General features: G+C 40.0%; 1 protein-coding gene across 2 annotated transcripts; it reads left to right on the top strand.

Moving 5' to 3' along the window:
• Positions 1-3,117: 3,117 nt before the first annotated feature.
• Positions 3,118-13,653, top strand: MS4A2 (membrane spanning 4-domains A2). Of its 2 annotated transcripts, XM_007997007.3 has the most exons (7): positions 3,120-3,410; positions 4,282-4,411; positions 4,924-5,058; positions 7,329-7,385; positions 7,939-8,100; positions 8,498-8,596; positions 10,426-13,653. In XM_007997007.3, exons 1-7 carry the CDS (start codon positions 3,355-3,357, stop codon positions 10,522-10,524), a joined length of 738 nt encoding a protein of 245 aa, XP_007995198.3. In that variant the 5' UTR covers positions 3,120-3,354; the 3' UTR covers positions 10,525-13,653. The 2 variants fall into 2 exon arrangements, with proteins under 2 accessions (XP_072872005.1, XP_007995198.3); XM_073015904.1 differs by lacking the exon at positions 4,924-5,058 and having other exon boundaries at positions 3,118-3,410.
• The last annotated feature ends 400 nt before the right edge of the window (positions 13,654-14,053 follow it).

Below are 14,053 nucleotides of genomic sequence, written 5' to 3'. Positions count from 1 at the left end.
CCAGTGATGATGAGCTTTTTTACATATGTTTGTTGGTCACATAAATGTCTTATTTTGAGAAGTGTCCGTTCATATCCTTTGCCCACTTTTTGATGGGGTTGTTTATTTTTTTCTTGTAAATTTGTTTAAGTTCCTTGTAGATTCTGGATACTAGACCTTTGTCAGATGGACAGATTGCAAAAATTTTCTCCCATTCTGTAGGTTGCCAGTTCACTCAGATGATAGTTTCTTTTGCTGAACAGAAGCTCTTTAGTTTAATTAGATCCCATTTGTCAATTTTGCCTTTTGTTGCATTTGCTTTTGGTGTTTAGTCATGAAGTCTTTGCCCATGCCTATGTCCTGAATGGTATTGCCTAGGTTTTCTTCTAGGGTTTTTATGGTTTTAGGTTTTACTTTTAAGGCTTTAATCTGAGATAGTATAAATTTCAACTTGTAACATGCAAATTCATACATATTTATTTTATTTCAATGCTCAATGTAGAGCATTCAGTTTGAGAAAACAATTGCTCATGTGGGATACGAAAGCAAATTTTTTGTAAGTTTCAAGAAATAAATCTAGTATGTAACTGAAAGAGGAAACCTTGCTTGTCAAAGAGGAAGCCAGAGATGTGGGGTGGGTGAAACGCGTGTGCAAAGACCGTGCTAGAGGACGAAAGATACATGGTAGGGAAGGGCTGTTAACTCTGTTATCTCTTCCTTTCAGGTAGCAGCATGATTAAAACTCATCTTGATAATTTTGCCTCAGCAAAAAAGCCAGTCATTTTGTCATATGTTTCAATGTTATTATTGTGAAAGATGACAAAACATGACTGTAGGGAACCAAAGTGTAGGCATAGAAGATAATAAGTAACTTATGAAGGGGCAAGGAGGTGGTTGTGAAAATTGGAATAGGAAACAATTTGGAGTCCATAAGGTATGACAGGTTCTGATTTGCATTTTGCAAGGTTCTGTTGACAATTCTCACAAAATAGCATCGTGTGCAAACACCAAAGACCACCTTCAGTTTGTTTCCAGTCTAAATCTCAACTTCAATTCCTGATTATTTGCTGCACAAATAATGAACTAATATAAACTACTAGGAAACGCCACACAGAACCATGACTTCAGGACTTTGCCCAGCAGGTGTGGGGTAATTTCACTAAGAAAGAGGCAATAAGGCTGGGTGTGGTGGCTCACGCCTGTAATCCCAGCACTTTGGGAGGCCGAGGCGGGTGGATCACCTGAGGTCGGCAGTTCCATCCAGCCTGACCAACATGGAGAAACCCTGTCTCTACTAAAAACAGAATATTATCCGGGCGTGGTGGCGCATGCCTGTAATCCCAGCTACTCCAGAGGCTGAGGCAGGCGAATCACTTGAATCCAGAAGGCAGAGGTTGCGGTGAGCCAAGATGGCGCCACTACACTCCAGCTTGGGCAATAAGAGCGAAACTCCATTAAAAAAAAAAAAAAAAAAAAAAGAAAGAAAGAAAAAGAAAAAGAAAGAAAGATAAAATGAAAATTCGTGGCCGGGCACAGTGGCACACTCCTGTAATCCAGGCGCTTTGAGAGGCCGAGGTGAATGAGTCACCTGAGGCCAGGAGTTCCAGACCAGCCTGGCCAATATGGTGAAACCTCGTCTCTACTAAAAATTCAAAAAATTTAGCCCCATGTAGCCGCACACTCCTGTAGTCCCAGCTACTCGGGAGGCTGAAGCAGGAGAATTGCTTGAATCTGGGAGGTGGAGGCTGCAGTGAGCTGAGATCGTGCCATTGCACTCCAGCCTGGGTGACAGAGTGAGACTCTGTCTCCAAAAAAAGAAAAACAAGCAAATAGAAAAATGTTGACACTATCATTTCAATTTTAAGTCTGGTCTCAAATGTTACCGTCTCTGGGAATTCCTTCCCTGAACTCTACATATCCCCTATCAGGTAGAATTGTTATACCCTTCTATGTGTTCCAACATCCTCTAGCCTCCAACATATTGGGTAATAATATATCATTTATCTTTGTTCTATTCTGCTTGATTGTGGACTAGAAGGACCTGGGATTTTGGCATTCATCTGTGTATGCACAGTGATAAGGGCAGGGCCTGGCATGGAACATTAAGTTCTTTTTGGATGAACGTGTAAGTGAGTAATGTCTATTCCTTAATTCCAATAGCACCTTGGTTAGGTCCACCAATTCCTGAAGACACCATGGGAAGATGACACCTGAGTTAAAACACTTGGCTACAAAAGCTATACAAATATGTCTTTTAGTATCCTCTGTTTATGTAGATATCTTAGTTTTCAACAAAAAGATTTTCTTTTTCACATCCCCCCCCAAAAAAAACCACACATGATTAGAGGTGTGATTTTTAGTATCTTAAATATTATTGAAGAGCCATTCAAGGTTATGTTTATAATTAAACTGAAATAAAAGAGATTAAAACCTTCTCTGAATCTTATCTGTACTGATTTTACTATGGTCTAGCTAGTTATGGTATTACAATGATCATATGGTTTAGCCCTGATTCTAACTTAGGCATACTATTCAGTCCAATGCTGTTTAGATTTGCTCATGCGATTTGTTACAAAGTTCATGCCTCTCAGTGTTTTCACTATCCCATTCTTGCCATTGTAAAGATCTAAGCACCATCAGTCTAATAATTTAGCAGACAAGGGAGTCTTCTTAGCTTTTGCACACTATCGGGTATGGTTCACAGCAGTTACAATGCAGCCTGTTGTATTTCCAAGACCATCTGCTGCAGAGAATCATTTAAACAGTTTCCAAAAGACAGAAAGAGAGAGAAAGATGATAGATATTAACGTCATAGACGGATCTGGAGATTCAGAGACTAACACACACTCACTCACATACAAAAACAGCACTTCAGTTTTGGGTCTATGTGTGAAACCAAGTATGCCTTACACAAGGAAGACAAGGTTTTCAAAAGTGCAGTTGGATAACTTCTGCCATAGAAATGGCTGAATTAGGACACAAGGGGGGAAAATTCCAGAAGAAGGGCACATCTCTTTCTTTTCTGCAGTTCGTTCTCACCTTCTCAACTCCTAGTAAAATGTCTCGTTTTCAGGTTCTGTAAATCCTGCCAGTCTCAGGCAAAATTATGCTCCAGGAGTCTCAAATTTTCTTATTTCATATGAGTCTTTATTTAGTAGACTTCTCCATTTTTCTATTCATTACAAGTAAAAGCCTGTTGATCTTAATCAGCCAGGAAACTTATCTGTCTGGCAAATGACATATGTATAAAGATAATCATCAATGTCATGAGGTAACCCATTTCAACTGCCTATTCAGAGCATGCAGCAAGAGGAAATCCACCAAGTCGCAATATAACAATATTCTTTACTCCTGGATAGCTCAGTTAATGAAAAAATGGACACGGAAAATAGTAGGAGAGCAAATCTTTCTCTCCCACAAGAGCCGTCCAGGTAGGTACAGAGTATTATTTTTTTCTACTCTCAGTCACTTAGCGGCAGGGGAAGCCATAGTCACAGTGCTTAGGAGATGAAACTTTATTGATTTAGGCATGGATTTATCTAGTTTAATTAATATATTGGGTATGAGGAAGCTACTTGCCCTACTTTCCAAGAGATTCTCTCTCCCTGGAGAGGAACATTTTTACTCAGCTTGTAAAGTGGAAGTAACAGATTTTCTCACATTAGAAGCTCATTTTCTGGGTATGAGACAGGAGAGTTCATACTAGGTATGTAGATCTCTTGCTTCTGTGTCTGATATGTGCTGCAGGACACATATCCTTCACACATACTTTTGTAAATACTTTGTAAAATAACCTGCTTCTTGGTTGGTCTTTATGATCCATAAGCTGTGGGATGCTTCTTTGAAGATGAAAATAGTAAGAGTCCCATCTAGCCATTCAAAGTCATCCCTTCATTGCATTCTGTGTACATGAAGTTGGGGTTTGTTACTGACATAATATATTCAGATACATTTCTATGTTAAAAGGATTGTGAGATGCATAGGTAACTGTGTTAATTTTCAGTTTGACTTATCAACATAGATGAATGAGAAAGAACTTGAAAGTAACACTGGATTAAGAATAGGAAAATTTGGCATGGATTTTGTTCCATTTTGTCCCATCTAATCACTTGGATAGCGTTCAGGTGTTCTTGGTCACTTACTTGGATGCTCTGAGCTTTAGTTTCTTAGTGATTACAATGAAGATTTGAGTTACAGGATGGCTTTGAAAAAATAAACGAAACTCCCCTTTCTGTAAGTCGAGGATGTTGCACAGGGAGTTAGAGAATGTTCTTATGACTGAATTGCTTTTAAATTTCACAGTGTGCCTGCATTTGAAGTCTTGGCAGTATCTCCCCAGGAAGAATCTTCAGGCGGACTATCGAAGTCGGCCTCGTCCCCACCACAGCATACATGGCTGACAGTTTTGAAAAAAGAGCAGGAGTTCTTGGGGGTGAGTGAGCCTCCTCCAACTTTGACTCTAGTAAGGGTTGGGTCTAGAAAAGAATACTGAGTTGCATCAACTGTTTTCCCACTTGGATTCATGAGAGGTGGCAGGTCCTCTAAAAAACATGGTAGATAAAGAGTTGATACTAACTGGGCCCTTTTGGGAACAGAGAAGCATTTCTTCAAAAAGACTTTAAATTGCTAGGATGAGAATGGCCAATAGGAGTGAAGGATTCATCATCTTTATCTTTACTTAGATGTAAAGAACAATTACTGATGTTCAACATGACTATGTACATAAAGGCGCATGGAGAAAGTATTGGCCATCCATGCATTAGGTAGTGCTTGTATCAATTCCTATAGCGGCCAGGGTATCCTGGAAAATCTTACGTGTGGATCACTTCTCAGGACAGTCTAGGACACTAAAGCAGTTTCTCATGTTCGGCCTCTATTATTAAAAAATGATACAATCTTGGGAAAATATTTCGATTTTCATGAAATTCATGTGTTTTTCTATAGGTAACACAAATTCTGATCGGTATGATATGCCTGTGTTTTGGAACAGTTGTCTGCTCTGTACTTGATATTTCACACATTGAGGGAGACATTTTTTCATCATTTAAAGCAGGTTATCCATTCTGGGGAGCCATATTTGTGAGTATATATCTATAATAGTTTCTGAAATAACACTGAACATAGGTCTCTTGCTAAGAACTAACCAGTTATTTCCAGTATTAAGATGATATTTATAATTCCTAACATAGATATGCTCATTAACAACAACAAAACATTCTTTTTATAATTAACCGTGTGTTAAACATTTAGCCCACAGTTTTATCCGATGAGAAACCTGAATCTAATTCAAGTTAAATGACTTGCCTAAGGGACACTTGGCTGATAGTAACTGAACCTAAACTTTCAGAATCCAACTCCAAGAACATACTTCTAGCACTATTCATCAATAAAGTTATACGATAACTACATACAGTTTTATCTGTCAACTAAAAATAATAACAGAGGCTGAGCACGGTGGCTCACGCCTGTAATCCCAGTACTTTGGGAGGCTGAGGTGGGTGGATCACCTGAGGTTAGGAGTTCGAGACCAGCCTGGCCAACATGGTGAACCCTCGTCTCTACTAAATATAAAAAATTAACTGAGTGTGATAGTGCATGCCTGTAATCCCAGCTACTTGAGAGGCTGAGGCAGGAGACTTGTTTGAACCTGGGAGGCAGAGGTTGCAGTGAGCTGAGATTGTGCCATTGCACTCCAGCCTGGGCAATAAGAGCAAAACTCTGTCTCAAAATAATAATAATACTAGAAAATAAAGTTATCTTCATGAAAAATGAGGAAAGAGATTGCTGGGCTGAGAAAAATTAAGATCAATGGGCATATGGTGACCTTCTATGCCCTAGAAACTTTTAGGTATTTTCTCGTGGCACCTCTTTTACTCATTGTTCTATGTGGAAAAACAGGTGGATGAGTGAGATAATAAGGTATATAACTTTTTAAAGGTCTAATTGACATATAATAAATTGCAAGTATTTCAGGTGTACAATTTGCTAACCTTCGACACACATAGACACACATGAAAACATCACATTAATACAATGTATGTATCCATCATTTCCAAAAGCTTCCCTGTGTATCTTTGTAATTCTTTCTTCCTCCCTCCACTCCTTCTCCTCTCTTCCCCAAGAAACCATTGATCTGCTTTCTGTGAATATAAATTAACTTGCATTTTTATATAAGTATGTTCTCTTTACTGTTTGTCTTCCTTCGCTGCACAGTTATTTTGAGATTATTCATGTTTTTTCATTATATCGATACTTCATTCATGAGAACATATTTTAATTCTAAACTATATCACATTCACTTTGCATTCTGCTAAATCCTTAGTGCTCAGATGACTTGTTCAGGACTCTCCTTGAACCTCTACCTCTGTTATAATTGAAACTTGTCTCTACTGTCTTTTTATTTCAAACACAGCTTATTAGGTGTCTCTCAACCCATCAAACTCACAATCTTGAGTCTTTAGGAGATTGCTTTGAATTTGTGCTATTGACTTATATTTATATCAAATATGTAAATGTTTGGTAAAAATATCATCATGTACATTTTCATAATTACTCTATATTCACATGATATATGTCAAACTCTGGAAATACGCATGCCACAAACACATGTTTCTTGCCTAGAGGAGCTGATGGAAGATACACATACAAATAGACAATTGCAATAGAATGAGAGTGGTGGTCTAACAGATTCATGCCCCTGATGTTGCCAGACATTGCTACTCCAAGAGTAACCCCTGCATTGTCAGGGTTAGCATCTCCTGGGAGGCTCATGTAAATGAAGAATTTCATGCTCCATCCAGGACCTAATGAATAAGAATCTGCATTTTAGCAAGACCTTCACATGATTCGTATACACTTTTTTTTTCTTTTAGACGGAGTCTCACTCTTTTCGCCCAGGCTGGAGTGCAGTGGCATGATCTTGGCTCACTGCAACCTCCACCTCCTGGGTTCAAGCGATTCTCCTGTCTCAGCCTCCCTAATAGCTGGGACTACAGGCACACGCCACCATGCCTGTCTAATTTTTGTATTTTTAGTAGAGACGGGGTTTTGCCATATTCGTCAGGCTGGTCTCAAAATCCTGACCTCAGGTGATCCCCCTGCCTCGGCCTCCCAAAGTGCAGGGATTACAGACATGACCCACCACACCCAGGCTTATTCATATACACATTTACTTTTGAGGAGCACTCTATAGAAAATAAGAATAAGGAAATACTGGGCTCACAGGTGACATTAATAAGCAACTTTATCAAGTACCCCAAATTGTACCTATGTTTGGAAGATGGGGTTAAAAAGGACACATTGAAAACAAGAAACTCATTGTGGCTCTTTTTTTCCTCCTTTTTGAACAGTTTTCTATTTCTGGAATTTTGTCAATTTTATCTGAAAGGAGAAATGCGACATATCTGGTGAGTTGCCTCTTTCTGTCTTTGTTCCTCTTTGAAAAGGTAAGAAGAATGGAGTTTGAGGAGTCTTAAGGGAAACATGTCTTCGTCTCCTATATTACCAGTGAATGTGGATATATGACTTTGTTTCAATCTATTTTGTGTCCTGGGGCTTTTTGCAACAGAAGTTGGATATAATCATTAGAGACATAAATTGCACCATTTAACATACAATGAAGTTTATGTTTACCTTGATGCTCGTGCTAAAAAAAAAGTGTCCCCACACTGGCATTGTCCGTGTAGGTATATTCACATGATCAAATAAATAATTAGTTTTCAATTAAGAAGAAGATTTGAGGAAAGACCGTACCTGTCAATGTGGTTCCTGAATGCAGTCCAGCGAGAAAGAAATATATGCTCATTAAACAATGCGGCCATTTTCAGGGCTTCCCTTTTTAACCAAAATTTGGAAGCAATGTGGAATTTACTGAATGCATCCAGCCCTGAGATGAAGATAGGCTTATCGAATGTGCCAGCAAGTGCAGGCCCAGGTCTGAGTGTTCCTTATTATCATCAGGCGAGAGGAAGCCTGGGAGCAAACACTGCCAGCAGCATAGCTGGGGCAACAGGAATTACCATCCTGATCATCAACCTGAAGAAGAGCTCGGCTTATATCCACATCCACAGTTGCCAGAAATATTTCGGGACCGAAAAGTGCTTTATGGCTTCCTTTTCCGCTGTACGTATTTTTTTTGTGTGGGAAGACTAAGGTTCTGGGTCCTAATGTAAGTAAGAAGCCCTCTTTTCTTGTTCCATGAACACCATCCTTTTCTGTAACCTCCATTACATCGTATAGTGTTCTGTAAGTTCACACAGTCCAGGGAGATGCTGGCTGCCCGCTCCCCTCAACCCAGGCAAATTCCTTGGGGTTAAAGTTATCTACTACAAGTAACCATCTCTGGGTTTTCCTGTGTCTGTGTGTGTGTCTGTGTGTGTGTGTGTGTGTGTGTGTGTGTGACTTTAGAAGGACTGGTCAGATGATGGGGAGATGAAAGCAGGAGATGTTATAAGAAAATAAACTTTTGGGGCACCTACCACGTGACTCTTTTTGCTTATCGTTTGTTGCTGTTCAATAGGAAATGGTAGTGATGACGCTGTTTCTCACCATTCTGGGACTTGGTAGTGCTCTGTCACTCACCATCTATGGAGCTGGGGAAGAACTCAAAGGAAATAAGGTAGGTAGAAGCCTGATATAAAATCCTGAATGACAGGTTAAAGAATTGGAGCTTTATTCCTTAAAAATACGGGCTGGGTTTTCTGAAACATTTCTTCCAGAAAATAGTTTCTCCAAGTTTTATTATTTTGGTTTCCAAATCTCACATTTTAAATCACATTTTATACTCATAAGTAGCACACATTTCATAGGATATCCATCTGAATGAGGGTTGGGAAAATAGGATCTGTATAATGTTAGAAAATATGGATGCCTTAAAGTGTGTGGAGCATGAGAGACGCATGTGCAGGAGGCTTGTGAGGAAACCACCCAGGTATCTGGCCTTGTTTTCTGCCCCAGAAGTAGCCGCCTATTCCTGTTTCTGTTTTTTTTTTTTTTTTGAGACGGAGTCTCACTCTATTGCCCAGGCTGGAGTGCAGTGGCCGGATCTCAGCTCACTGCAAGCTCCGCCTCCCGGGTTCACGCCATTCTCCTGCCTCAGCCTGCCGAGTAGCTGGGACTACAGGCGCCCGCCACCGCGCCTGGCTAGTTTTTTGTATTTTTTTTTGTAGAGACGGGGTTTCACCGTGTTAGCCAGGATGGTCTCGATCTCCTGACCTCGGGATCCGCCCGTCTCGGCCTCCCAAAGTCCTGGGATTACAGGCTTGAGCCACCGTGCCCGGCCTCCTGTTTCTGTTTTATTCCTTTATTTCTTGACTTTTCCTTTCCAACTTGCTCTAAAACCTCACCTCAATATTCTTTCCTTTCTGATTCATGACTACCAACTGTTTCCACTTGCCTCACCCGTCCATTATACCTTTGATGAGAACCACTAGCACCTGGTGCTCCCATACTTGCCCAGGTCTGATGGATGAAACATACTCTCTCCACCTGTCCACTTTCCTGAGGCATTTAAGTCTAGCCACCTTTTAAAATCACTTTCCTCCAGGCTGGGCACAGTGGCTCACGCCTGTAATCCCAGCACTTTGTGAGGCCGAGGAGGGTGGATCATTTGAAGTCAGGAGTTCAAAACCAGCCTGGCCAAATGGCGAAACCAAATCTCTACTAAAAAATACAACAAAACAAAACAACAGCAATGAAAACAAAAAAGGAAACATTAGCCCAGTGTGTTGGCAGGTTCCTGAGGTTTCAGCTCCCCAGGAGGCTGATGCCGGATAATCGCTAGAGCCCAAGAGGTGGAGGTTAAGTGAGCCGAGATCGTGCCACTGCACCCCAGTCTGGGTGACAGAGCCAGACTTGGTCTTTAAAAAAAAAAAAAAGTAGCCAGGCCAGTGGCTCATGCCTATAATCCCAGCACTTTGGGAGGCTAAAGCCGGAGAATCATTTGAAGTCACGAACTGGAGACCAGCCTGGCCAACATGGTGAAACCCCGTTTCTACTAAAAATACAAAACTTAGCAGGGCGTGGGGATGCACGCCTGTAATTTCAGCTACTCATGAGGCTGAAGCAGGAGAATTGCTTGAACCCGGGAGGCAGAAGTTGCAGTGAGCCGAGACTGTGGCCACTGCACTCCAGCCTGGGTGACATAGTGAGACTCCGTCTCAAAAGAAAAAAAAAAAAATCACTCTCTTCCAAAGATAGATAAATAAGACAGCAGATATACTAAGGAATAACCTCACCAACTTGTCATCGACTGACATGATTTCTTTTGGGCCCACTTAGCCAGCCAGTCTGGTTTGGTTTTCTGGAACTGAAAGAAATAATTAAAGCGTAATGACAGAGAGTGTGAGAGTCAGAAAGACGAAAGTAGACGAGATAAGTCTCTTGAGCAAGACTTCTAGGGATGGGAAATTTGTGGTGATTGATATGAAATGATTTTTCCCTTATCAGGTTCCAGATGATCGTGTTTATGAAGAATTAAACATATATTCAGCTATCTACAGTGAGTTGGAAGATCGAGGGGAAGTGTCTCCTCCCACTGATTTATAAGAATCACATGTCCAGAACACTCTGATTCACAGCCAAGAATCCAGAAGGCCAAGGTCTTGTTAAGGGGCTACTGGAAAAATTTCTATTCTCTCCACAGCTTGCCAATTTTACATTAGATTTATTCGCCAGATGAGAATATTTTGTTTTTGTTGCTTCTGTTCCCCTTAATATTCTCCTTCCATTTGTAGATATGATAGACTCCTATTTTTCTTGTTTTATATTATGACTTCATACACCTCTCTGCTGGAAAGTCAACATGTAATAAGCGAGATTTAACTGTTTGATTATAACTGTGCAAATACAGAACACAAGAAGGCTGGCTGAAAGTTGAGTTAAACTTTGACAGTTTCATAATATTTGGTTCTTAGGGTTTTTTTTTTTTTTTTTTTTTTTTTTTTTAGCATTCCTAATAGTTACAGTTGGGCATGGTTTGTACCACCCACCCGTACCCACACAGTCACACACACATATATATAACTTACACTATATATAACTTTCTATGCAAATATTTTACCACCAGTCAATAATACATTCTTGCAATGTATTGCATGAAGTTTTATAAAAATCTGTATAATTGCCTAAATCACCAGCACATTCACTGACATGGTATTATTAGATAATGTTTGCAGATTGATAAGTAGGAAGTGGGGAATTTTATTAAGTTACCCATTGTCTGGGGAGGTAGATTGGTAAAAACAGGGAAATTGTAAGTGGAGAGATCATTTAGTGAGACATTTGTGAAAACAAGAAGAATAAATTAAGACCTGAGCTGAAACAAAGTGAGTGGAAATGGAAATAATGGTTATATCTAAAACGTGTAGAAAAAGAGGAACTGGTAGACTTTGTTAACAAATTAAAGAATAAAGTTAGACAAGCAACTGGTTGACTAATACATTAAGTGTTTGAGTCTAAGATGAAAGGAGAACACTGGTTATGTTGAAAAAAATGATAAAAAGGACTAGGCACGGAGGCTCACGCCTGTAATTCCAGCACTTTGGGAGGCCGAGGCAGGCAGATCACGAGGTCAGGAGTTTGAGACCAGCCTGGCCAACATAGTGAAACCCCATCTCTACTAAAAATACAAAAAAAAAAAAAAAAAAAAAAAATTAGCTGGTGGGGTGGCGGGCATCTGTAGTCCCAGCCACTTGGGAGGCTGAGGCAGGAGAATCGCTTGAACCTAGGAGACAGAGGTTGCAATGAGCCTAAATTGCGCCAGTGCACTCCAGTCTGGGTGACAATGGGAGACTCCATCTCAAAAAAAAAAAAAAAAGAAAAAGATAAAGATAAAAAGTCAGAAATATGAAAAGTGGAGGAAGAGTACAACTAGATTAAGCTGATTTTTAGATTTTCCTTTTGGGGAGACAAAGGGAAATGCAGCCATAGAGGGCCTGATGACATCCAATACAGAGTTCTGGTAAAGACAAAATTTGACAGAGGTTTAGTGTCAGTATAGGAGAAATCATTATTAAATGAAGAAAGTTAACACTGTAAGAGAATTATTTTAAGACAGAGGTGAAGCTAAGTTAAACTTCACATGCCTATAAATGGAGGGAAAAACTAAGGATAAAAATCTAGAATAGAAGATACAATAGGCCGGGCGCGGCGGCTCGTGCCTGTAATCCCAGCGCTTTGGGAGGCGGAGGCGGGCGGATCACGAGGTCAGGAGATCGAGACCATCCTGGCTAACGTGGTGAAACCCCGTCTCTACTAAAAATACAAAAAAATTAGCCGGGCGAGGTGGCGGGCGCCTGTGGTCCCAGCTACTCGGGAGGCTGAGGCAGGAGAATGGCGTGAACCCGGGAGGCGGAGCTTGCAGTGAGCCAAGATCGCGCCACTGCACTCCAGCCTGGGCGACAGAGCCAGACTCCGTCTCAAAAAAAAAGATACAATAATTAGTCGTAAACATGCATGCATTGTGAAATCATAGAGAACAGGTAGCCCAAAATAGAGAAAGATTAGATAAAGAGAAAATAAGTAACCGTCAGAGACAGTATCTGTAGGCCTGGTCAGGAGAAAAGTCCGCAGTGATAAGCAATCCACCTAAGGCATGAATATGGGCAGAGAAAATAGCAATAGTGAATGAATGCAGAAGGTGCTGAGAAATTCCGCACACGGGTATCGTGATGAGTAAATGAATAAAACATTTGCAAAGACCTTTAGAAACAGAGAATGGGGGCATATGTGAGAAATAAGATAGTTGATTATGAATAGAAGGTAGTGAAGGAAAGCAAGCGAAGAAAAAATTCTATTTATAAAAGAAGGAAAAGATCGTTTGTGTTTTTAGCCTAAGAGTCCTGTAGAATGACTGAAAAAAATCAGTCTGAGAGTATTAGTCACAATTAATGAAATAATTAATTACATTTTATGTATTGAGGATGCCAAGATTAAAAGGTGACAGGTAGATGTTAATTTCACTAGATTATGAAAGTGATCACGACAATCACACAACAGATAATTAAGTGACTTGGTATGCTTTATTTAATTGTAGGGCCTGAGGTTTTCCATTCTCATTTTTCTAAAATAAAATTTTGTTTCTCCAACTTTGACAGCAGAATAAAAAAACCCTACCCTTTCACTGTGTATCATGCTGAGCTGAATCTCTACTCTTGATCATCTGTGGGTATTAATTACATCCCTTCCATGGCATGGACATTCACATACAGACACTTAAACCTGGTTTACCAGAACCTCTAGGAGTGGATCCAATCTATCTTTACAGTTGTATAATATTTCTCTTTCATTTCACCCAATTTATATTTTCATCATTGACTACATATTTCTTATACGCAACACACAATTTATGAATTTTTTCTCAAGATCTAACTGAGAGTTTTCCCACCGTGCCTGCCTTTTATAGTATGCCCACCTCAGGCAGACACAGAGCACAATGCTGGGGTTCTCTTCACACTATCACTGCCCCAAATTGTCGTTCTGAATTTCAACTTCAAGGTCATCTTCTCCATGAAGACCACTGAACGCACACCTTTTCATCCAGCCTTAATTTCTCCCTCCATAACTACTTTATCCCACGATGCAGTATTATATCATTAATTATTAGTGTGCTTGTGACCACCTTATGTATTCTCAATTGCCTGTATTTCTGCAATAAATTGGAATAATGTAACTTGATTTCTTGTCTGTATTTGTGTTGGCATACAAGATTGAGGGACTTATCAAAGATAATGGGGAACTAAGGCATCAATAAAATGATGCCAAAGACCGAGAGCAGTTTCTGAAGTCCTCCTTTTCATCAGCCCTTTATCAAACAGAGCACTCTATAAACAACCCATAGCCAGAAAACAGAATGTAGGAACAATCACCAGCCATCTTTTGTCAGTAACTGATGGAATAGAGTTGAAAGGAAACTGGAGCATGAGTCACATTTGACCAGTCAGTCCTCACTTTTATTTACTTGCTATGTAAACTTGAGAAAGTTTTTTCTCCTTGTGAACCTCAGGTTCTACATCTGAAAATGAGAAATTTGTAACAAAAGATCTCCAACTGGTCTTTATGTTCCTATATTCTGTAA

The sequence above is a fragment of the Chlorocebus sabaeus genome, chromosome 1 (genome assembly GCF_047675955.1).
Source record: "Chlorocebus sabaeus isolate Y175 chromosome 1, mChlSab1.0.hap1, whole genome shotgun sequence".
In the NCBI taxonomy this organism is placed as follows: Eukaryota; Metazoa; Chordata; class Mammalia; order Primates; family Cercopithecidae; genus Chlorocebus; species Chlorocebus sabaeus.
Note: the sequence above shows the minus strand (reverse complement) of the source record. Positions and strands in the feature narration are given on the sequence as shown.